General features: G+C 36.3%; 3 protein-coding genes across 3 annotated transcripts; all 3 read left to right on the plus strand.

Annotated features, from left to right (window-relative positions):
* Positions 1-3161: 3161 nt before the first annotated feature.
* LOC141298041 (homeobox protein Hox-B6b) lies at positions 3162-4687 on the plus strand. Its single transcript, XM_073828547.1, has 2 exons — positions 3162-3601; positions 4123-4687. The coding sequence occupies exons 1-2, from the start codon at positions 3181-3183 to the stop codon at positions 4374-4376; spliced, it is 675 nt and encodes a 224-aa protein (XP_073684648.1). The 5' UTR covers positions 3162-3180; the 3' UTR covers positions 4377-4687.
* Positions 4688-5582: 895 nt separating this feature from the next.
* LOC141297959 (homeobox protein Hox-B5b) lies at positions 5583-7689 on the plus strand. Its single transcript, XM_073828444.1, has 2 exons — positions 5583-6313; positions 6752-7689. The coding sequence occupies exons 1-2, from the start codon at positions 5731-5733 to the stop codon at positions 6997-6999; spliced, it is 831 nt and encodes a 276-aa protein (XP_073684545.1). The 5' UTR covers positions 5583-5730; the 3' UTR covers positions 7000-7689.
* Positions 7690-15510: 7821 nt separating this feature from the next.
* Positions 15511-19227, plus strand: LOC141298158 (homeobox protein Hox-B1b-like). The gene is made up of 3 exons (XM_073828670.1): positions 15511-16030; positions 16229-18273; positions 18391-19227. Exons 2-3 carry the CDS (start codon positions 17682-17684, stop codon positions 18723-18725), a joined length of 927 nt encoding a protein of 308 aa, XP_073684771.1. The 5' UTR covers positions 15511-16030; positions 16229-17681; the 3' UTR covers positions 18726-19227.
* The last annotated feature ends 4640 nt before the right edge of the window (positions 19228-23867 follow it).

Raw genomic sequence — 23867 nt, forward strand, 5'->3', positions numbered from 1 at the left:
TTTCCCAAGTGGCTATAATGCAGCATTCTTTTGGTCAGGGCGCAGTCAGTAGCACCTCTGTCCTTTATGTTTTTTACGTTTGTTAAAGCAGAGGGAAAGAAAAATTCTCCTGAGCTGGGGAAATTGTGTGCGTTAATATGGATGGAAAGCTCGACGTCACGCTAGTACGGAGCGTCTTTAGATTTTCACATCAGCCAGGAGTGCAAGGGTCAAAATTCACTGAGGACCTTAGTTCATTCTTCTCTAATTTATCAAGTTTTAGCTCTGTCTGTCGTACCCATACATCCAATAACACGACGCGTGATCCTGGTTAATCGACGAATCTGCGTGATTGTTTTGGATCATTCCAGTGAAGCGATGATGGACGGGGAACGAAAAGGTAGGACTGGACCTATAGGCTTCTGTACACTACTTATTCCAGCGATGTCATGATGCAAGTCGTTGTGCACCGATTTACTTTAACAATACAACCTAGTGAGCATGTATTTTGTATAACAACAAAAACAGATTAAAGTTAAGTCAAGTAGATAAGAACTGGCATTAACGTGCAGTAAGACTTCAGGGGTCGTGTGATGGTTTAGAAAGATCGACATAACGTATATCGCAAATAGGCCTATTTGTATCTATGTTTTTAAAAAGCTGACAATGGAAATGCGGAAAATACATTTAAAAGAAGTGTTATTTACAGAGTTACAAGATGGCCGCTGCATTCAAATGATTATGTGAGATGCACATTAACTTTGAGTGTACAAATCAGCATTCAGAGTTTCTGAATAGCAAAGGCATACCTCATCTCTGTAAAACTGCATTGGCATTAGATTATGTGATTTTTTTTAAAAACGATTTATGATTAAGGGATTTATTAATTAAAAACTTGAATATTGTTATTTCTGTCCATTGTTATTCCTGGTGTTTTTTGCATAATGTTACTCAAAATTTGCTAAAGCCGTGGCATTTTCTGTTTATCAGTGATGGATTTATGTTGTTTTTTTGGCATTTGTAAAGACGATTATGCTTCAAAAGCATTGTCAATAGCTTTCTAATTGATGTTGAGGGACATTGTGTTGGGAAAACAATAATGCAGCACTTTGTAGCAGGTTTATTTTTTAGATTATTTGTTTTTTCCGAATTTGGATAACCAAAATAATGTTGGATTTGGATTTACAATAACATGGGAAATCGTTCTGGTGAACCCCTGAAGAAGCACACCTTTTCTCAATTCTTGCTCTGTGATGTCATCTAGTGACGAGATTTGGTAACTGTGAAGAAATTCTGTGTTTGGGTGTTCTCTGCATGTGATCTGACTCAAAGACCTCCACCATCCCTAGATACTGTGTTCAGCCAGAGTGTGTCCACAATGAGCAAGTAATCGACAAATGCAGTCTGTGAATGGTTAATGCCAAATTTTAAATATGCTTTGCTAATCTTGATTATTCAACGATATTTTATTTTGCTTTGCTCTTATTGGCCTTGCACTGAATTTGATTTGTGTGATGTCCTTGTTAATAAGCTTTCTTTCGGGTCAGTCGTTATTATTAATAATACAGTACAATATAAAACAGACAAAAAGAACGAGCTGTTTTGTATTCACTTAAAAAGTGAGAAAACACTAAAATCATACATAGCATTTATTAAATCAGACATTTAGTATTATTGCTTTTATAACGACAAAAGAATCGCTGCAGTGTTAAAAATATGAGGATGACCCAGCCTTCTAAAGGATAGACTCACAACAATAACGTCATCGTGTACTTACGTAGCTCCAGCCTATCGATATTCAATAATACCTCTTAAGATCAATTTTTATTAATTTACAAAACAGAATGGTGATTAATGGTTAGCTTTTTTTCTAAGAGGTTTTCTTTAGTCTTAACTAAAGGCTTAACTGTTATAGGGTAGCCTACTTAATTAAATAATACAATTTAAAGAATGTTTAACTTATTTGTTTTTAATAATTTAGTATTTCATTGACAGTAGACTATATGTGTGTGTGTGTGTGTGTGTGTGTGTGTGTGTGTTTAAAATAAAATGTTAATCCGCTCTGTAATTGTAGGCTAACTTTGACGTTGTCTGTTGCAAACAAGAGGGCAAACAAAAATAACATGGGCCGGGCCGAATTCAAATTATTGGTGATTGGTGTATGTTTTATTCTTGGATTAATGTTCACTTTGTATTTATCTTCTACATACCATTCACGCATTGTTTTTATTGATATTGAAAATTTGCTTTTTTTTTAAAAGTCCAGTTTGGTTAGGTATTCTTGTTCAGTAAATAGTCTTTGTATGCTGCGCCTCTGGAGAAAAATTGCAGTGCATTTCGATATACAATGTGAAAGCTATTATGTACGGTAAACTAGATAGATGGATAGATAGATTGTTTAGAATGATTTTCAGGGCCTATTTAAAATGTGGCAAAGTTATGCAGTCGTCTTAAAACGAGTATAATCACTCTTTGTAAATGAGCGTTTTGCGGTTGTTTCCATGTGTAATTTTATTCATTTATTTATTTAACGAGATAATGCGCTGTGCGTCTGGACAGCGGTATCTTATGGTATTATTTAAATACATAAGGAGGGTAAAGGTCAGTACAAGTTCGTTTTGGAGAGTGAAAGTCCGTCTGTGCTTCTCTGAAATTCTCTTGTGCACCTGAATTGAACCAATTAGATGCCTGCATATAGTTTTTGAAGAATTTGAGCAATGGACATTTTGAATGAAGACAAAGTCGAAATGAAAATGACGTACAGTTGCAAACATATTTGACGACGTTTGCATCATATTTCGATTAAGGAAATTAGAAAATGTGGAGAGAAAATTAATTATTAATGGAATGCTCCTATAAAGTAATTATTTATTTATATTATTGCATTTTATCTATATTTATATGTTGGTGTTTTTTTTTTCGGAAAACGGAGAAAAACACTTGCGTCTGAGTGTTTTGATATGCCCTGGGGATTCCATTCTGTGCAACAAGAGGGCCCCCACCTTACACGTTATCCTGTAGTCAGAAGTGCTCAGGATTGGTCAGGCACTGATCAGCTGGTCCGTTTCCCCGCGGTCTCAGATTGGCACCTCGCCACCCCCCTTCGGCTAAAACCAAATCTCAGATAAAGTAATGGCAAAAACCACTTGGACTATAAAACACAACAAATCATAACACTCGGACAATAACACTGGCCACCCCATGAGTTCCTATTTCGTCAACTCAACTTTTCCCGTGTCTCTACCCGGAGGACAGGAGTCTTTCTTGGGTCAGATACCGCTATATTCCTCTGGATATACAGATCCTTTAAGACATTATCCAAGCGCTACGTTCGGAGCTACCAATGTCCAGGACAAGGTTTACACCTCCTCGTATTACCAGCAAGCTGGGGGCGTTTTTGGGAGAAGCGGATCCACCAGTGCTTGTGACTACTCAACACCCAACATTTACCGAACCGCTGAGCGTTCGTGCGCTATCGGAGGTCTGGAAGACTCGCTGGTCCTAACACAGGACCAGTGCAAGACGGACTGCACTGAACAGGGTGCCGAGAGATATTTTAACAGTGAAGACAAACCGTGTACCCCGGTTTACCCGTGGATGCAGAGGATGAACTCGTGTAATGGTAAGACACGCTTGCGATTTCGCTCTTTTGCATGTCACAGAAGTAGGGGCGCAATTTATTTTACTTTCCACTACGACTCTGTCAACACATAAAAGAAGAGACATATATAACGAAGAGACATAGTCTGCAGTCTTAAGAAAAAGTTCTACCCAGGCAAAACAAATTGCCAACAGATGCAGAAAGCTGCATCCTGAATATTGCGCCTTTTAGAAGCGCGATGCGCACATTCTTTTACGTTTTGATTAGATATCAGAGTGAGATACACTTAGCTGAGTGTATCTCATTGACTTTTATCAATGAGTTTTATTATAATTTCTCAAAACATTCCTCTCTCACATGTAGATAAAATGCAGATGTCAAATCGGATGTCACTACAGTAATCACTAACTCTTAGTCACAAACAGTCATCGTAATAATGATAATGGTGACAATTGTAGTAGTGTTCTTTTATTATTTACTTTGGCCTGTTTGTATGTTTACTTGATGTTCATATAGTGTGTCTTTTTTCACTTTTTTGACAGGAATTCCTGGCAGCACTGGCCGCAGGGGTCGTCAAACCTACACTCGGTTTCAGACTCTTGAACTGGAAAAGGAGTTCCACTTTAACAGATATTTGACCAGAAGGCGAAGAATTGAAATATCACACGCTCTGTGTTTGACGGAACGACAGATAAAGATATGGTTCCAGAACCGTAGAATGAAATGGAAAAAGGAGAATAAAGTGCTGAACTCCGCAAAGGTCAGCGAAGAGGAGGATGGTGGAAAGGCGGGATAAATGTTTAAAGCCCTAGAAACATTGTACATAACATGTAGCCTGTAGTTTTAATTAATAAGTACTGGTCTGTCCAACAAGAAAAAAAAAACTACCTAATAAGTTTCATGTTGACATAAAAAGCTTCAAGAGAAGACGTTCTTTTTCCATTAAAACAGGCGTCTGAACAAAGACGGTAAAAGATATGGGAGGTGCTTTTACCACTGTTATATATTTTGCGGTATTTGGCCTATCTAAACTAATAAGACAAATGTTTTCTCGCTGTTTGAACATTCTTATAATTTGAAAGAAAACAAAGTTTAAAACTTTGGGATTTTAAAGGTCTTACATTGAATGTGTATTTCAGTCCGTTGTGTGCTAGAAAAAGAAGAAAATGGGACATTTTGATGCTTAATTTATTGGGTCGTCACTTTTGTGTATGTGTATGTGAATGCACTAAGAATAATACGTTATCATACTTTGTTAGCAATGTCATTTTGTCAATAAAATGATTGTTTAACAATTCATGTGGTTTATTTTTCTTTGTGTACATGGGCATCTTCTCTGGTATAATGAGCCTTATCATCCTTATGCGTTGGTGAAAGGCACTCCTGAAGACATAAAATATTTCATCTCATAGACATCATCTATATATAATATAATTATTGCCTATATTTTAAATTTAAAATCTCTTCACTGCTCCGTGAAGCTATGATGGTGAACGGGCCAGTTTGATAGTATCTATAAGAATCTCTCTAGTTGTAGCTATCTTTTTTTCCCTTGTAGATCTAGATATTGCTCTGGCAAATAAAAATAGTTTGAAAAACCTAGGTTTATAAGATACATAGTCATATCACTGAATGACTGCGTAAAATCGCTGAAGATTGCTTTGAGAGTCTGAATCATTTTACAAACGACGCGAAATATTCACACTTTGCCTTAATTTATCGTAAATGTATTTGTAAATACGACTTAGTTCTATTCAGTAAAAGCATAGTGTTACAAAATGATGCAGTAAGAAAAGGCTTCACGAAATGGGCAGGTGTTTGGTCATTTTACAGTTCTCCCAGTAGGTGACGCCCTCCGCTAACATGGGATGTGGCGCGCGATGGGGAGGCACCATTGAGTTGAACCTAACGATCATCATTTCGTCATCATTTGTAACCATAGAGCATGAATTACCTCTTGAAGTCATCAGAGAGAATTTACGACTGGTCAACAAAGGCACGTGATGCCCTAACGCTCTCCCATATTTGGCCGCATACATGGCAAAAACGAAGTACAGTGCATTGCTATAATTCATTATTACATCATAAATTGTGCGGCGCTGGATTTTAACGACCAAGATCTACAAATCAAGACATTTTAAAACATCCAAATGAGCTCTTATTTTCTAAACTCGTTCTCAGGGCGCTATCCAAATGGGTCTGACTATCAGTTACTAAATTATGGTACTAACGGCGCTATGAACGCTTCTTACAGGGACTCCACCAGCATGCATTCCGGGTCTTTCGGTTACAACTACAATGGAATAGACCTTAGTGTAAACCGTCCCAACAATGGCCATTTCGGGGCAGTTGGAGATAATTCTCGCGCTTTCCAAAATCCGGGTCAGGAGACCCGGTACAGACAGTCGAGCTGCTCGCTCTCGTCTCCAGATCCCCTGTCTTGTGCCACCAGCGAGTCTCTGGAATTGAAGGGTTCCTCTCCTCCATCTGATCAGAGCACACCAACCGGCAACAGCAGACTCACCAACAGCAACAATCTCACCAGCAACAACAGCACACATTTTGCGGACACAGACGAGACCAATGTCTCATCCGAGACCGACGAAGGAGCACAGACCACCACCACCACACGTACGCAGAAACAAGAATCTGTGGCGAGCTCGACTACAACACCTAACGACGGTCAAACTCCACAGATATTCCCATGGATGAGGAAGCTGCACATTAGCCATGGTATACACATCTCTATTATGTCTTATTTAGCCATGATCAAATACAATTGTTTTGATGATAACAGTTTATTAAGTTCAGGTTATGCGTGGATTAAATGCATGTACGTCTTACTCTTCAGATTTTCATATTCGTTTAGTAGCCTGCTAATGTTTGTCTTGCAAAAACAATCATGCTTAGACGGACCATTAGTTTCACCTAAGTATAGGTTAAATTGAGAATAACCACTCTCTGGGAGTTGACTGCATGGAGAATTATTATTATTATATTGTGCAGCAGTAAAACCATAAAATGCAATGGTACAAAACTGCATGTCGCCTTGAATATAGTCTAGAATCAGCCAGCAGTCCAACATCCAAAATGTAACGGACGTTTAAGTCCGTTTCCGTTTGATGGCTTGGTGATGTTTGCTTATTATCTCTTTGCCCTTGCTTATGCCAGATATGACTGGACCTGATGGAAAACGGGCTCGAACAGCTTACACTCGCTACCAGACCCTCGAGCTGGAGAAAGAGTTTCATTTCAATAGATATCTCACCCGCAGGAGGAGAATAGAGATAGCTCACGCTCTCTGCCTCTCAGAGAGGCAAATCAAAATCTGGTTCCAAAATCGCAGGATGAAATGGAAGAAGGACAATAAACTGAAAAGCATGAGTCTCGCTACGGCGGGGAGCGCATTTCAAAATTGATCAAATCACGTCACAATAATTGGAAAATTCGACTACTGTTACAGCGCTGCACCTTTCAGCTTGTTGATCTCACCTGACGACGTGTGATTTCCCCCGTGCAACTCGAAATTGTCAGCTTTTGAATATTGTTATCACATATGCTAAACTAGTTACAATTGCCATAAAATGAGTGTGAATGTCAAGTGTGTCAAGTTTATACATTCGTGGAGGAAAGCATGTTCCATGTGAGCTATTCGTGCAACGTATTCTAGACCTGTTACGAGAATTATGTACAGTACAACTCGCACTACCTAACTATCTTAAGTGATAGTGTAAAAAAGAGAAACTTTTGTTGTATCCTTGAACTTGTATTGAAACGTCAAGTATTATTCACGCAACATGCTATATTCTTGTTATGTGCCGGGCTTTTTTGATTTCTCGCAGACGATACCTGCGAGAAAAATAATATTTTCGCACTTACATTTGTGTACTTAGGCTGCAGCACAATATTACTTTGGGCTCGTAAGATGTCCTCTGAAGAATGTCTTTATACAGTAGTGACCAATATGTTATTTGTAGTGCACAACGTGAGTTATGGACGTTCTGTGTTAAAAGTTGGAGAAAAATGTTTTGTCATTGACATGTTGATGGTATCTCTGCCATTTTTTTGTATTTGTGTCTAAACTGAAAATGAGCTGATCCAAAAGAAAAATAAAGTTTTCTCTCAGTCATACATGAAAGTCTCTGTTTGTCTGTAGGCCTGTTTGGTTAGTCATCCCAACGCTGGACCATGCATTACATCGACAACTAGTTCTCATTTTACCCACCGGTTTAAATAAATATTTCGCTCTTAAATGAAAGCTATAGGGGTAAATGTGTTCTACTGCATACGACTAATAAAACAAAGGATTGTCCATTCAGTTTTTTGCTGCGCTCCGCGAGGACATTTTGGATCTCGGTACAGAAAAATATGGCTTATAATATGGCAATATTCAAACTCAGCTCTTGTGTGAGCATCACAGCAATAACTCAACCCTTCAGTTTACCTCACAATGCTCAGGGTGAATGAACAGAACGATATTTTACAGGTTATTTTAACAATCTGCATTATTTGTACGAAACACAACATACAAATCATCTACCCCGACTATTTTCTTCTGAAGTCCAGTTCATAACACCAACATGTAGCTCTTGGTAGCTCTAAAAAAGTCACGTGAGGTCCATAAAGTTAGTTTTATGGTTTTAGGGGGCTTGACAATGTGCTACATAATTCACGTTCTTGAATGTAACTGACTGTTTAACTGCTTCAGCGGGATTCTAAAGGTTGTGGGCAGCATGCGGAGTCTTCTCAAACTGGACAGTCGTAATATCCCATGCTGACTTGGCTGTCAACAATCGTTTTCATAATATTTCGGCTGGACGTGAAACGATAAGAAGTCTTCTCTGTACTTCTCAAGTAAGTCTCTTCCTTGGGTACAGAATGGTCATTTAATTAATTGTTTTCAAAAAAAGATCACGCATTTTAGCCAATATACAATTTCGTTCAAAGATTTAGAAGTGTGAGAGAATGCAGAGTTGTTAGATATACACATTATACAATGATAGAAATACATTTGTAAACTCCGATGAATTTTGACCCGGTAAAAAAAGAAACAGAAAGGGGAAAAGTCTTTGTGTTGCTGCACAATTTTTAACTAATAAGTGCAAGGTTGAATTTTGTATTTGTGAAGATGTGTATTTTGCGCGGATTATGGAATATATGTCGTACTAATATTTTCATAAATACCTGCAGAAATATTCTTTCAGATTTACAATTATATGCTTAAATCAAAAATAGTAACATTTTACTATTTAAACAATACTACAGGCAGAGAGTTGTTGGTATTTCATGGTAAATGGTGAATCAATTTGTGGTATAAATCAAGAAATCTGAAAAGTTACAGATATTTTTTTGTTCTACCCACTTCGATGTGTTTGCCTATTATTGTTTGTCTGAACTTGTGTAACATTTTGGAGATAAGAGAATTTAGTTTGTTTTGTAAAAAAAAAAGAAAAAAAGAAGATAGAGTGAATGTAAGGATGTAACTACAATTTGCTCGTGATAGAAACGGTTCCTCGATTCATAACTATTAAAGTCCCATTTTACCCCTATAATGTGTTTTGCATATTGATAGGGGTAATCTGGGCGCTGTTCTCATCAATTATTCATTGGGAAGGGATCACTCCGAGGTCAGGAGACGAGAGTGGCACACATGCCTTCCCAGAGAAGCACAGGGTGCATGCCAAACCGACTAGCTGGTAATCGCAGTGCTGGAATACATTTTCGCTCAACAGTCAGTACGGTGTACTTCTCTTAAAGGCATTTTGTACTGAAACGACATCTTTGATAGGGACAGAATTTACTGGAAGAGTTGTACGAGAAAGTAAATTGATTAGTCGACGCAATGCTAAAGGGATTAGAATATTTGAAAAGTTCTGCTATTGTGAATGCCGTTTCGCTTGAATCATAAATAAAAACAATGTCTGTGAGCGGCTAATTTTGTTGCTAGTTAGATTGATGTAATGTTGCTTCATCACCAGCAGGGCCCGCCTCACACCGAGCTCCCGATCTGGTCTTACTCATTCTGCATAGCCGGACATTCAGATGCTCCAGGTTTTTGCTGAACAAATCTAAAAGCCGCGAAAATGGAAAGCTTTTTTAGAGGGACAGTTCAAAAGGTTTATATATTTTTTTTCGTTTCTTAGGTTTGGTGTGTGATTCAGCCAGGTCTAAACAATATTGTTAAAATATCCTATTAAATAAACTAAGTGTGTAATCATAAAATAAGCATGAGACCTATTGAGAAAAAACAAACATCTTTATGTTATGCTATGGTACGCTATTATTAGGCTATTGAAAATGAAAACATAGCCTACCGTGACAGTGCGTGGCATGGTGAAGGAAGAGTTCATGCTAAGGTCACTGTTGTGATTGCTGCCACCATTTTTTTTAGCTTTTGTTGCAATGGCAATCATAAATAAAAACTGAAAGATGAAATCTCAGATGTAAAATTCCTGTATTGTGTATTTTATGTTATTTTTTGTTCTATTAATATATATATATATATATATATATATATATATATATATATATATATATATATATATATGTGTGTGTGTGTGTGTGTGTGTGTGTGTGTGTGACCCTGGACCACAAAACCAGTCATAAGTGTAAATTTGTTGAAATTGAGATTCTTACGTCATCTGAAAGCTGAGTAAATAAACTTTCCATTGATATATTGTTTGTTAAAATAGGACATTGTTTGTCTGAGATACAACTATTTGAAAACCTGGAATCTGAGGGTGCAAAAAAATCTAAATATTGAGAAAATCGCCTTTAAAGTTGTCCAAATGAAGTTCTTAGTAATGCATATTACTAATCAAAAATCAAGTTTTTATATATTTATGGTAGAAAATTTACAAAATATCTTTGTGGAACATGATCTTTACTTAATATGCTAATGATTTTTGGCATAAAAGAAAAATCGATAATTTTGACCCATACAATGTATTTTTGGCTATTGCTACAAATATACCCGTGCTACTTAAGACTGGTTTTGTGGTCCAGGGTCATATAACCATACTGTTACTCTTGTCTAGTCATTTAAAAACATACATTTAAAATTATTTTTGAATTGTTTTTATTCGAACTGAATTTAAAAAAAGAGGATTCTGTTGAATATTTAATTAGTGGTCTGTTTTTGAGATCTGTTTGTAGTAGTGCGATCCCACGTTCAGGAAGTACTAATCGAAGTGTGCAGCAGCAGGATGCCTAATGAAGTTGATAAACGATATTTCGCTTAAGGTTATCTTGAATTTTTCATCTTTAATCGATCGTTATGCGCCCAAAAGGTTGTGTGATGTGTCCAGTGAAGCTGTTGGAAGGCTAGTCCTGCAGAGACACACACGAAATGAAAGTCCGAAAGAAAAAAAGCCATATGCTGAAAACGTAAAATTTTACAAATGGATTTACAATGTGAAAGTGTGTTTACTGGAGGCAAAGACAATAGAGACAACGTGAAACAAGACGGGGACCACTGTTTGTGCAAAACAGTGAGGCACGTAGTAAGTTGACCTATCTCTTTACATGGTTTTAGGATTTCATCCAACTACAAGCAATAAATCAGATTTGCGGAATAGCCTTTGCTTTTGTTTTTTGACAGCTGTTATTAATTTAACGAAGATAGATCTTATTGGTAGGGCATAGTTTAATAACACAGAGCTAAAGAAGTTGGATTAGAGATATTGAAGTGTATGGGAAAGTAGGCTAAATAGCAAATAACTGAAATGGGGATGATGCACAATAATATACTGGTGATACTGGGTGAAAATGTGAAAATTAACTGTTTGTTGCTCAAGTAACAGTTGTTGTTTCCCACAAATTTACAGTAAAAAGTAACTTTTTTTATTTTTTGTTTTATTAACAAAGCTTAACAATGATGATACATTTACTGATGATGTCAGTCATCTATATATACCCTGTAGATCCGAATTTGTGTGAATAGATAGTCGCAAATTCGTGTCTTGGGGAATATGTAGTTGACGTAAACCCAACGCCATAGTGGAATTGTGGATGCACTTTTTTTGTCCTCATGCTGAGTGGTATCTATCTATCTATCTATCTATCTATCTATCTATCTATCTATCTATATATCTATCTATCTATCTATCTATCTATCTATCTATCTATCTATCTATCTAAAAAGAAAAAAAAAATACTTAACACGATGTGATGGTCTCGAAAATTAGACACCTGATGGCGCTACATCATTTGTCATATGGTGACAAATGCTGTCCGGCGACAACATGCAAAATTTACTACAGTTTAAGGATCATTCACGTAAAAGTTTTGGTCACCATTTTGTTTAGTTTGTTTCTTTTTCGCAAGAAAGAACTCTAATTGTATTTTTTCATGTTCTCAGAGGCAGACAGTACTGTTTTTCAGATGTCACGCAGAAAGCTGAACCTCTCATAACGCACAGACTCAGTAACAATCATGAAACAATTATACAAATAACTCAAGAATAATACCATAAACGACGATATAAAATACTTGAGGATGTGATTTTTATGTCCTATGACAAACTGTTTTGCTGTGTTACTTAATGTTTTATTATGCTGATTTTACTTTCTTTTATTTTTCTAGCAACAAGTGTTTTCCAATGAGGCTATATATGTGACCCTTTGAGGACACGTTTTCCACGTGTTATTCATCAATCGGACAGGCTACAGACGAGAAGGAACATGACAAGAAACAGGTAATTTTTACCTCAGGAAATACTGTAAAATGTCAGCTGAATTTAGCCTACCTTTGTTTTAAGATTATATAATGCATGAATAATGAGGAACTAGTCAGTTTCGTCGTATTCTGTTTGGTTACTATTTTTTCTGAGTATCTGCTTGCTTAAATGCAATAGGATTATTTTCCACTCTTAAGTTGTTACAAGAGGTATAGCGAATTCACGATGAATAGTAAAGAGGTGGATGAAATAAAAAGTGAAAAGATACTGGTTCCGCATCCCTTATTTGCCATATCACGTGATTCATTAAATAATTAATGAAGAGGCTGCAGAGCAGAAAGGCAACGCAGCCAATTCGTCAAAGCCTTTTCGCCGAGCTAACTTGTTTGAGTTTGGGACAAATTTCTGGGGCTTTTCCTTCGCAAGAAGCTATCCTCATTGCTGTGAACAGTCAAGAGGGAGAATGTAGGAGCTACCGAACAGCATAAGCACCACACATTGTGAGTAAGCCTATATTTTAGATCTTAACGCTTGTAGATACATGCTATACTGTAAATACCGGGAACGGTCTTGTCTCACAACTCGAAGAAAACATGTAAAGGCCAATGATGAGATGGATAGTTTTTCCACTTCTATATCATGAATAAAAATAATAAGCTTTTTTCAATATTATTGTATGAAAACATACAATTCTGCCCGTCGTGACAACTAAACTAGATTACAAATGTAAGGAACTAGTAGTGTCCCTCAAACGTATTTGGTCACTGCGAAAAATGTGTTACAGAATAAGTTGTTTTATGTGACTATTTATTTTCTAAGAACCTAAACGTTTATTCTTATGTTTATGTAGATTAGGTACGTAAGTTTTTGTGTATGCTCTTATCCTATTTCTTACCCTTTTTAAGGCTGTATAATTGTAAACGACTATGCTCATATAAACTAACTTAGCCAATCTCGATGATTAATGCAGTAAAGTTGTCGTTACATTAAAGTATATTGTTGTAGGCAGTATGTCTCTGAGTTAAGGACTGGTAATATCAATAAAATGTTTAAGGTTGGATTGTTAAGGCCTAGATGGGCTCGTCTGGCGGTGACTATACCTAGTTTAGGCCGTCTATGACGAACCCACTGCTACAGTGACATGAGCAAAGTAATGGAACAGTAGAGATCAACTTGAGAGATCAAAGGCCCCTGGACCTTTGGGGAATTGATCGCAGGACAGTCCCAAGACAGCGGCACTCTCTCATCTTCAACATCACTAATTACAATATCATGCACGAATAATTCGAAACAGATGTCCCCTTTACAAGCGTTTACAACTGTTTTATGGTAAAGATGTTAGCTGACATATTAAAGCACCTAAACATATTTATGGTTCTTGAGAATTTGGTTGCCTTTCAGTCAGTTTTCAGAATCAGGTCAAGAATCAGTTGTCATAATAATTGTCATATACTCTCTCTCTCTTTCTGTGTCTGTGTCTATGTAAGCTATATCCTATATAATAATAAAACATCCAGCATCATCTATATCAGCATTTACACGAGACATTATCAACCTATTTTAACTGAAAATAGCACACATCTTTTCATTCTTGGTTTGTGGTAAACGCTCCAATCGTTTGGTATGTACACCACGTCAATACTGCTTCAGAGCAACATCCTGATCTTGCTTAATTTTTGTTTGTTTCGCAGTTCAATTTATATCGATTGCTAACTTCATGAGACGTCCTCCTTTGCCTCCATCAGCTTTTACATTCAGGACATCTGTAATCCTCTTCCAGAAGAGGAAGTTTTCCTTTCAGCAGTCTAATATTTTTCGCTTTAAAAAGAATATGCATAGCGTATTTTTGTTTCTTTATGACGTGTTCTTTTCTAAAGTCATGTTATAATTGAACCGGGATCTTCTGCTGAGTTTACCCGTAAATTTGATTCACTCGATCCTTTGGCTTGTATCACGTATAGGTAAGCGTTTATTGCGTTTTTATCGTCATGGAGAGGACAATTTTTTAATTTATATTGTACATATAAAGAAGACATAACTTACATTCAATGGCACTTACAGTATGGCTTCGTAGTGGAGCTAAACATATACAAGGATCAGTGGCTGTTGTTAGCAGCAAGGATCTTATTTTTTTTTTTTTATATTGTTGATTAGAGTAATTAGCCTGTGCACTTACATAAAATATATTTATTAGTAAATGTCCCTCTGATTTGTGACTTGACTCCAGCTCTCCACGGAATCAAGCTGCTGAAGAATAAGCTCACAGTTTGTGAATGGCGGAGGATCTGTCTGGGTGATTAATTGCCATAGTACTTTGGCTAAGGTTCAAGACGAGTTCACTGGGCTTTGTGCGTTTTTCTGTACCACTGCACACTCCCCATCCCATTGTTTTTCCGAACTAGTCTCTTTCTTCGTTATTTAGTTACGTTTTTATAACGATTAAAAATAAATAAAGTGAACACAGTTTGACATTTCAAATACTCTCCATTTTCGTATTTGAAACGGTTTAGCTTTTATTTTCCATAACCGTGGATGTCATTATAACCGTTTATATTGAACTTAATTTATAGGGATCTTGCTGTACGTACTTTCGGGATTCAGAGCATTATTATTTTTCCCTTATAACGATTTAAACGATTCGAAACGGTTTTTAAAATTAAATAAAGTCTTCCTTTTTCTGTTAGTTTAAAAGACGATTTTAATCTAGCATAAGATGTCTCAGAGAAATATCTACTGTAGGTTTAAATAACAACAGAATAAAAATTGCGCATGGTTCTTTTAATTTTGATACATACAAGTTGTTCATAAAACATATTAATTGTGCCAATACCAATATATTTTTTCCTGATACGTATGATTATTTTGAGACCCTGAATTGAATTACCTTGGTGTACGGTACCTACTAGTAAAAAAGAGCAATTAAAAGAAAAATAGGAAAATATGTTCTCTAATATTTTGACATTGGATAAGTTTTCTCATGAATCGTTTGATATTTTGATGCAATTATTTGTGCATGCATTTTATTTTATTTTTTTATATATTTCCATGGCCAAATGTCAGCTAAAAATGTTTTAAAACACGTTTATATTGCATTTAGCTTATTTTGATTTTGTGATTTGTTCACACTGCATAGACCATTTTTTTGTCAGCAGCACAGTAAGATATTCTGGTTTCTGGCAGTGCGTACTCGGCAAAAGAAACACTATTCATATCTTCTTTTTCCTTTTAGTTGCGATGATGGATTCATGTTCGCTGACTCACACCGTGTTGCTCTGACCCTGCAGGTCATCTTCCAGCGGGCCTCCGGAACCATACTGTCACATGACACGAGAGGCCAGAGTTTTGCTAAACCCCCAGAAAGGACCAACATAACTGATGAAAGCGGTCCAGAAAATGCAGATAACGAACAACATGAAGAACGTCTGTCTCGCAACGTAGCGGAATTATTTGTAACAAAGTCGTTATAGCCTGCATTTGAACGTAATGACAAAATTCGTCATCCCAAAAATAATGGGTCAGCGACCGCAAAAGACCAGCTTGTACAGTGAAATGGAATACACAGCGAGATAAAGAAAGAGGACGTTAAAACAAGGAGACAAATGTTCACCATCCTAAATCAAGACAGTACTAACTCATCAGTGTTTCTTCCTGCAAACTACCAGATATAACTTCAGAAATCAACAAGTTTACACTTACTGCATTACCAAACTAAATTTTCTTGGATGACAAAATTCAAGCAAACTCCACAAAGAGGAGCACGGCATCATTTGGTGGTGAGTAAATAGCCTCCATCTACTGTTCAGAAATGCAAATTAAATAATTTACCAGTAACATAACGAAACTATTAGAAGTTTGGCATAAGAAATGTGTAAAATATGTATTCATATTAATTAAAATATTGTTGATGCAAATTGCAAATTATATCCAAATGTATAGAGTAATTGGTTTAAATTTCATATGCTCTTTAACAGCGCAGGAGCGACAAGAAACCCCCGCTGGGAATCATTGCTTCAAAAAGAGCACGTACTGCTTTATACAAGTGACCAGCTAGTAGAACCCGAGAAGTTCCACTTCAGCCCATATTTGTGCAGGCGGAGACGTATGGAAGTGGCCAGTTTTCTCAAACTTGCTGAGGAGAAAATAAAAATCTAGTTTCAGAACCGGAGGATGAGACAAAAAAGACTGTAAGCTGAAAAGAATGTTTCTCTATAGCTGGACAATCTCTGATCAACAACCCACCACCACTGTCTTGAGTGAGGCTTTAAGAGATTTATTTACGCATGGCATCTACAGTGAAAGGCCCTTCCGCAAATATGACTGGAAAAGTAGGCTATGTCTGGGTATGGTTATCCAGTCTATACATTAATGCGTAGCATTCTCTGTCTCTTCTGGACAGTTTCCACAAGCTATTCTTCCATGTTCCCTAGAGCGTAGCCTATAATAAAGTCCCCCCTTAAAGTGATTAAATGCCACGTTCATGTAATATTTCTAGAATGAATGTTTAATGGTAAATAAGCATTATATTAATGCACTTGATTGATTTAAAAAAACGTTACCGTGGTTAATAAATCAGTCAAATTATTGTGTGACAATGAATAGCCCAATGAATCTGACATTTTAGTGCGTGTTATTTTTATTTATTTATCGCTTCTTGCGATGCTAATTTGATATGATCTAATCAGTTTATCTGTGACTCTTATTAATATTTTTTTGTATTTGAATGGAGAATGTAACCTGTATTAAAAATCAACAAAATAAATCTAATTATAGAGAAGAATCCTAACTAGAATCCAAAGATACGTTTCCCAAACTATCCCAAACTATTCTAGCGTCACACAAACCTTATTTTAATGGAAGATTGTATCTAAGCACAGTTTTAAAAAGTAGGGTGGCCCACTCTCGACAGATAAAAACCTCAGTAGGCAATTGGTGTGTAATTTAGGAACTTAGATTTAAAAACAACACAAGAAACTCTCTAGAAAAAACCTGAGTGACCATTTCATGTCAGTGGTGTAAGTTATTGTGTATGATGAATTTTTAGGGCCTGTTTACTTATAGCTCGCTACACAACTCTAGTTGTCCTCGCCGTCACGAATACAATATAAATTCGTTGTTATAACTGCTGTGCTCGCTTTAATTCACATTAGACCTGCATTGCGAGTTTATCAGATTGATGGGTGGATTCGATTGATGTGTTTGTCATGTAAATACGAATCGTTTGATGGACACCTGCAACGCCCAGAGTGCTACTGCAGGTCGCCGACTATTGGTGCAAAGTTAGTCACATGATCTGTCACTTAACTGATATGAGCTCGGATAGAACTTTGTGTGGTTTGACATATTGCTTAGAGGTTGTAGGGGCACTGGGACCACACATCAGCCTATATTGACCCTGCTTAATCAATTTTGCTTGGTCAGTCAACAATGAATTCCTACTTAGATTATACGATTTATAACCGTGGTGCTAACACTTATAGTTCGAAGGTTGGGTGTTTTCCTATGGAACAAGAATACTTGCCAAGTGCTTGTGCAAGTACAAATAGTTACATTCCCGAGGGACGGCCAGTCGGAGGGAACACTTTTACAACGGCACCGCACGAAACTCATGGCACAACTTACGCACAGCTTCACTCGCAGCAATACCACATCAATATGGACATGGGGAAAACTGGACACACCAATTTTTGCAAGCAAACCCGACCTCCTCACTCGGACTATCATGGACATCAACACGTTCTCACTCAAGCAGATGACCACATGCGTCTTCAGTCGCCTGCTTTTTCTGTCATGAACATGGGAGCCAACATTGGATCATACAGTGAATCGAACGGCAGGCCTGGCTCAGTTTCTGCAAGCCATTATCAGTCTTATCCCTATGGAGAACACGAACCACACGGCTATGGTTCGTTCAGCAAGTACCAGGTCTCCCCTGACAGCGACAGCGACTCCAAGACGAACATCAAACAAGCGCCAACGTTTGACTGGATGAAAGTCAAGAGGAACCCTCCTAAAACAGGTGAGTTGAGGCTAATTACAATAGCTAACGTAAAAGCCAATGCACGTTGGGTATTATTAAAATAATGTCAAATTAGGATTCTAATCTGTCTTTTTTTGTTAACTTTGTCTCTTTCAGTTAAAGTCACCGAATATGGAATCCACGGCCAGCAGAATATAATACGCACCAATTTCACCACCAAGCAGCTCACCGAACTTGAGAAGGAGTTCCACTTCAACAAGTACCTGACCAGGGCGCGTAGAGTGGAAGTGGCCGCCACCCTCGAACTGAACGAAACACAGGTTAAAATTTGGTTTCAGAATCGCAGAATGAAACAGAAGAAGCGTGAAAAGGAAGGAACGGCCCCAGTAATTAAACGTGTGAATCTTTGCTCTTCTGGTCAAAGCGGAGACAACTCAAACAGCCCGTCTCCGGGTGCTTCGCCTACCTCAGACTCTTCCACTGCTATTTGATGATTACTTGCCTTTGTGGCAAACGAACTTATGTTTCATCATTATGCTGTGGGAACTTCTTAACTTATTCTGCTGTTTTAGACATACACTCTTAAAACTAAAGGTTCTTTAGTGGCATCGTTTCATGGAGAACCTTGAGCATCCATGGAACCTTTCAAATTCAGAAAAGTTCTTTATAGTGGAAAAGGGTTCTTTAGATTAGAACTGTTCACTGTAGTTTCTTTGGGGAACCAAAAATGGTTTTTCTATGGCATCACTGCAAAAACACCCCTTTTGGAGCCTCTATTTTAAAGAGTGTAGCATGAAATATGCACGCATGTGTTTTATATATATAACGCAAAATAATCAGTTTTGCTGCATTAGAGCTACTGAATTCATGGTTAACAGGGTAGTCCAAAGCAAGACGTTTAAATGTTGTTGTTTTTCTGTCATCTTCAGGTTGATATACTTTTTTGCACTACTGATTCATTCCTCTGTCGAAAGAGTAAAACATGTAGAAAAGACTGACATGTTTACCTGGCCTGTGACATTCTAATAAATAAATACATTTTATTTTTCTGAAACCTGTTTGTGGATTTAATCCAATTTAAATCAATTTATTGATTTTCCTTTAATTAAAAGGCTCTTCATGATGTTGGTATGATTGTGTCCTTTGTCAGAGGATGTTGCAATACAATGGAGCTAATTTAAATCAGTGTTGCTCTAGTCTGTATAGTTTGACAAGAGGAATGTTGCATTACACACCAGGTGGCTTCCTATGACCTTTTCACCTTTTTGTGCCTACAGGCTCTCTAAACATGTAAACACTCCTTGGCGCTCAGTATAACACTCACTGACTAGATTTGAGGTTTCAGTCCTACTTGGCACAGAATCAGCAGGTATAGGACTTTTAGCCAAGTAAGACCCTTGCTTTAAAACAAATTCTGTATTCTATACACTGCCAGTCAAAAAATTTTGAACAGTAAGATATTTCATATTTTTTAAAGAAGTCTCTTCTGCTCACCAAGCCTGCATTTATTTGATTCAAAGTACAGCAAAAACTGTAGAATTTTGAAATATATTCACTATTTAAAATGTTATTTTTGTAATGTGATTTCAAAGCTGAATTTTTAGCATTATTACTCCAGTCTTCAGTGTCACATGATCCTTCAGGAATCATTCTAATATTCTGATTTGTGGTTCAAAAAACCTTTCATTATTATTATTATGTTGAAAACAGCTGCATAGATTTTTTTTTTCAGATTTCTATGATGAATAGAAAGTTCAAGAGAACAGCATTTATATAAAAGTAGAAATCTTTTGTAACATTATAAATGTCTTTATCATCACTTTTGATACAAAGCTTCTTTGATAAATAAAAGTTTTAATTTCTATCATTTCTTTCCTCCAAAAATATTTTTGTTTCAGATAAATTCTGATCATCTATTGAACATAGAATCTGGAAAAAATGTACTCAACTGTTTTAAATACTGATGATGATAATAATAATAATAGTAAGTTTTTCCTGAACAGAAAATCAGCATATTAGAATAATTTCTAAAGGATCATGTGACACTGAAGACTGTAGTTATGGTGCTAAAAATTTAGCTTTGATCACAGATATGTTCAAAAAACAGTTATTTTAAATAGTAAAAATATTTTACAATATAACTGCTTTTGCTGTATTTTGGATCAAATACTGACTCCAATGCAGGCTTGGTGAGCAGAAGAGAATTCTTGAAAGAACATAAAAAAATCTTACTGTTCAAAAACTTTTGACTGGTAGTGTAAATGTCCTAGAAAATAAAACAAATGGCCTATGTTTGCATAAATGGTTTACTGTAAAGTTGTGGTTTTTTTTTCATTTAATGTTTTTGGGGACATCTGATTCAGATTGCAAGCAAAGACCTGAGCAATTACAGAGAGAGAGAGAGAGAGAAACTGTTTAACCTTAGATACTATCTCCATTTGCCTCAATTCTTCTAGAAAGTTTGCAAGGACTTGACAACCCTGTTTCATTTCCCTGATCATCTGATGGACTGCTCCAATATTTACTCAGGGTGTTGGGTTTGCGCAGTATTTGCCCCAGCAGCCACGCACTGTCAGCACCCTCTCCACTGACCAGGTTCACTCAGAGTTCAGGCCTAAATTAATTCACAAAAGCCACGGGCCTGTCCAGCAGGGGATGAGAAGGGTGTCTTCCCAAAGGTCAAGCAGAGTGTTATCTCTCTCTAAAATGAATTATCTACTATAAACTGAAAATTGAGTCGATTCTCTAATATAAATAGACAATAAAATTCAATTTAAGTTAATTAATAAAATGATGCTATAAGGCAACTTCTATTGAGATTTAGATATTAGTTCAAATGAGAAGTGAATTCACATAAACGGAAAGGTAAAATCATGACAAAATGGCCAAACTGCATAAGTTTACTAATTTTACTATTACACTTTATGTAAGCTATATTCCATCCCAAGACAATAAGGATATGATGCCTTTACAAAAAACTGCTTTATTAAATTCCATTAATGAAATGAATGGCACAAGCATCATTGTTGAAAAGACCATGCAAATGTATTAGTTGGTCAGCCAGAAAGGGGAAAAAGCTACAGTGTAATGTGTTTACTTCAAGTTATTAAGGATGTAGTGTTTGTTGCTTGCCCTTTTGGGTTGTGTGGCTCTGGGCTCCTACTGGGTCTCCCATCTGTGGGCATCAGTGGAGGAGCTACAGTGCTGCAGAGACAGATGTTCAGTCAGCCTGGAGGAGGAGGCTGTTTTTCACCAGGTTGTCAGCATGCAGAAAAGGCTCACACTGCAGAATGTGGGGCAAGAGCAGCAGATACCGGAGAATTAGGAGAGGATAAAAATAGCACCCGCAAACAATAATATGGAGGAAAGAAATAGGCTGTGTGGAAAGACAGGGAGAGAGAAAAGAGATGCGTATCTATGAAAGGAGCAGGCAGCAATAGTCAGAAAGTCAGTAATTTTGTGAATAGCGGAAAGGCCGTTTTTAAGATTATATCAGGTAATATTGGCACATATAATAAAAAAAGATACCATAGTATTGCAAATCACTTTGCTGGTCAGATTTGCTTGATAGATTTGATAATTTTGGGGAAAAAATATACACTATACCAGTCAAACGTTTTTGAACAGTAAGATGTTTAATGTTTTTAGTCTCTTTTGCTCACCAAGCCTGCATTTCTTTGATTCAAGGCACAGCAAAAACAGTAAACATTTTTAAATATTTTACTTATTAAAATAACTGTTTTCTATTTGACTATATTTTAAAATGTAACTTATTCCTGTGATTTCAAAGCTGATTTTTTTAGCATCATTACTCCAGTCACATGATCCTTCAGAAATCATTCTAATATTCTTTTTATTTGCTACTCAGAAACCATTTATTATTATTATTATGTTGAAAACAGTTGGGTGTATTTTTATATATCAAGTTTTTTTGATAAACAGAAAGTTCAGAAGAACATCATTTATCTGAAATAGAAATCTTTTGTAACATTATAAATGTCTTTATCATCACTTTTTATAAATTTAAGCTAAATAAAGCTAAATAAAAGTATTCATTCCCAAAAAGAAAAAAATATACTGACTCCAAGCTTTTGAATGGTACAGTGTATAATGTTACAAACACTTTTTATTTCAGATAAATGCTGATCTTTGGATATTTATAGTTATCGAAGAATGCTGATTTTATTTTTTACTCAACTGTTATAAATAGTGATAATAATAATAATACAAAAATGTTTCTTGAACAGCAGATCGGCATATTAATATGATTTCTGAAGGATCATGTGACCCTGAAGACTGGAGTAATGATGCTGAAAATGTAGCTTTGAAATCACAGGAATAAATTACATTTTAAAATATATTCAAATAGATAAAAGCTATTTTTAATAATAAAAATATTTCATTTTTCAAAAATTGAATATTTAAAAAATATTTCTTTAAAAAAATATAAAAAATCTTAATGTTCAAAAACGTTTGATTGGTAATGTATATATATATATATATATATATATATATATATATATATATATATATATATATATATATATATATATATATATCTCCTACAAGGACAATATATTCATATACTACCGTTCAAAAGTTTAAGGTCTGTAAGATTTTTGAAAGATTTTTAAAGACATTAGTTTCACTCAGCAAGGATGCACAAGAATGATGAAAAGTAACAGTAAAGACACTTATAATATTACAAATGATGTCTATTGCAAATAAATGTAGTTGTTTTTTATATACTTTCCATTTATCAAAGAATCCTGAAAAAAAAAACTTGCACAGCTGCTTTCAACATTGATAATAATAAAAATGTTTGAGCACAAAACCAGCCATATTAAAATGATTTCTGAAAGATCACGTGACAATATGCTGATAATATACAATAATAAAGTAAAAACAAAAAAAAGTTTTTTAAAAAGTTACCTCCAGTACTGATTAAAATGCAATGGGTAAAAAGAGAAATTTCATGTTGAAAATTCAACTCCCAAAAATCATACTGACAGGTACACCGCCTTTGCTGTCAGGTCACTTTTAAGGTGATGTTTAGGGCAGATCTGAGGCTTGCAGTGTATATACTCTCCCTGCTGGGTGTGCTTGTCAGAGGGTCTTTTACAAATCAAATGCCTGGCTTGACTTCCTGAGTCTTGTTCAAGTCCCTCTGAAGCATGTCACTCCGCTGGGGTGCGTGACCTCAAAGAGATAAAAAGAATACTGTATACACTATTCATAGGCTTGAAACAGGGGTCAGGGGGTCATTTTATATGTCTTCTTGTCTTTCACAGACATACAGTCAACAGCTAGGACAGTGGCCACATGCAGATAGCCTCCTCCTCTCTGTGAAAACAGGAAGAACAGGAAGCCTTCCTCTTGCACTGGAGCAGACCCGTATGACCATCCCCCTCTCGCTCAATCGTATCCATGTCCTCGCGAGGCGATTTAATCAGTCCACCGCCTTATTAGCTGAGTAACTGAGAGGGACAAGCTTCAAAGCCCCTGCATCACACGGGCTGGGATGTTGCCAGTAAGCAACCAACAGATATTGGCTTAGGCAGCGTAAAAACAAACAAGTGCAAGATTTTTTTATTATAGTATAACACATGATTAGATTATGAGAGACAGAAGTG

The sequence above is a fragment of the Garra rufa genome, chromosome 22 (assembly GCF_049309525.1).
Source record: "Garra rufa chromosome 22, GarRuf1.0, whole genome shotgun sequence".
Taxonomy (NCBI): domain Eukaryota; kingdom Metazoa; phylum Chordata; class Actinopteri; order Cypriniformes; family Cyprinidae; genus Garra; species Garra rufa.

Bases quoted from the DNA above. Each gene is read 5' to 3' on its own strand.
- LOC141297959 (XM_073828444.1), top strand. From the start codon at position 5,731: ATGAGCTCTTATTTTCTAAACTCGTTCTCAGGGCGCTATCCAAATGGG. The intron at 6,314-6,751 runs GTATACACATCT...TGCTTATGCCAG, and splicing joins GAAGCTGCACATTAGCCATG to ATATGACTGGACCTGATGGA.
- LOC141298158 (XM_073828670.1), top strand. From the start codon at position 17,682: ATGAATTCCTACTTAGATTATACGATTTATAACCGTGGTGCTAACACT. The intron at 18,274-18,390 runs GTGAGTTGAGGC...TGTCTCTTTCAG, and splicing joins GAGGAACCCTCCTAAAACAG to TTAAAGTCACCGAATATGGA.
- LOC141298041 (XM_073828547.1), top strand. From the start codon at position 3,181: ATGAGTTCCTATTTCGTCAACTCAACTTTTCCCGTGTCTCTACCCGGA. The intron at 3,602-4,122 runs GTAAGACACGCT...CTTTTTTGACAG, and splicing joins GAGGATGAACTCGTGTAATG to GAATTCCTGGCAGCACTGGC.